General features: G+C 30.9%; 1 protein-coding gene across 1 annotated transcript; it reads left to right on the top strand.

Annotated features, from left to right (window-relative positions):
- The first annotated feature begins 764 nt into the window (after window positions 1-764).
- LOC127137809 (F-box/kelch-repeat protein At3g06240-like) lies at window positions 765-1,217 on the top strand. The gene has a single exon (XM_051064231.1). It carries the CDS (start codon window positions 765-767, stop codon window positions 1,215-1,217), a length of 453 nt encoding a protein of 150 aa, XP_050920188.1.
- The last annotated feature ends 409 nt before the right edge of the window (window positions 1,218-1,626 follow it).

Raw genomic sequence — 1,626 nt, 5'->3', positions numbered from 1 at the left:
TATATTAATAATGACTAATTCGCATTTATTCAATATTTCAACTAAATTATTCTAAAGTTTCTTTTTCAAGTCACATACTATGAATAGCTTTATTTTTCTTTCTTTTTCATTCTCTCTTTTTCTTCTTTTTGTCCAATGATTCAATGTTTCAACCAAATTATTCAAAATTTTATTTTTCAAATCCGACAATATGAAGATATTTTTTCCTTTCTTTTTCGTTCACTCTTTTTTTTCTTCGTTTCGTTCAATTTTCAAACATATCTTTAATAAATTGCGTATACATTCAAATTAACCAAAATACAATTTCTTATCAATTAAGCAAACAAATATTACATATTTTAAAAAAATTAAAAAAAAAACTTAACTTTAAAAAAAGTATATGAAAAAGATTGAATATATTTCATAATTTGCAATTTTTTGTTATCTCTCTCACGATCTTTTGTGATATCTTCCATTGAGAGATCAACTAATGGTCGAAGCTTCAACAACAACTTTCAAAAAGGTTAGTTGTTCTCGTTACATTCCATACGAACTCGCCTTATACATACTCTCTAAATTGCCTCTTAAATCCTTAAAACAATTCACATGTGTTCAAAAGTCATGGTCTCTTTTATTCCAAAATGATATGTTCATCAACATGTTTTGCAATAACTTCATGTCCAAACATGATGAAGAATATGAAAACATGGGTCTCCTTTTAAAGGAAACAAATTTCATGAATGAATGTCACGATGTTTTCCCTTTTCGGCGAAAACTTCGAGGACATGGTTAAATTAGATTGGCCACCTCCTTTTCAAGATTATGGCGATCCATATATTCACATTTTAGGCTTTTCTAGTGTTAATGGTGTTATTTGTCTCTACAATAGGATTGACTATGATGATACAACAACTGTGTTATGGAACCCTTCCACCGGAGAATTCAAAACCATTCCTCACAATCTTCAACCAAACGAAAATATTGAGTTTAACCTTACACCTAGTGCATTTGGTTATGACTCTATTACAGACGACTATAAAGTGATTCATGCACTTCAATATCCCGAAGACTTTGAAGGTAATTGGGTTTTTGTGCGCAATAAGGCTAGTTGGTTCTGGGAGCTGATTGGGTTGAAGAATGACGACGATGATAATTTTTGGGATAGGTTTTTTAACGGACAAGAAGTACCGATGTATGACCCTTTTTGGGAGATATATAGCCTCAAAAGTAACTCTTGAAGGAAACTTGATGGGGTCAATATTCCTTTTCATTAGACATCTAGTACTCAGGTGAACTCAAATGAACTGAGCCATTGATTGGGGTCTTCAACTCAAATGGTGTCATTTGACTTTAGAAATGAGAAATTGTTTACAACAACTTTACCCTCACTTTCAGATCAAGATGATAAATACAAAAGGATCGAAATTATGATGTTAAATGAGTTTATTACTTTAATTTATAATTATGATTATATGAATTATTTTCACATTTGGATTTTGGGTGAATTCGGTATAAAGGAATCATGAACTAAACTCTTTATTTTTGGACCGTTAACCTATGTTAACTTTTCTATTGGAGCAGGGAAGAAAAACGACATATACTTCATAAACAAAGACCGTGAACTAGCACGGTTTAATTTAAGTACCT

Source organism: Lathyrus oleraceus, chromosome 4 (assembly GCF_024323335.1).
Source record: "Lathyrus oleraceus cultivar Zhongwan6 chromosome 4, CAAS_Psat_ZW6_1.0, whole genome shotgun sequence".
Taxonomy (NCBI): Eukaryota; Viridiplantae; Streptophyta; class Magnoliopsida; order Fabales; family Fabaceae; genus Lathyrus; species Lathyrus oleraceus.
This window is presented reverse-complemented; position numbering and strand designations above follow the sequence as displayed.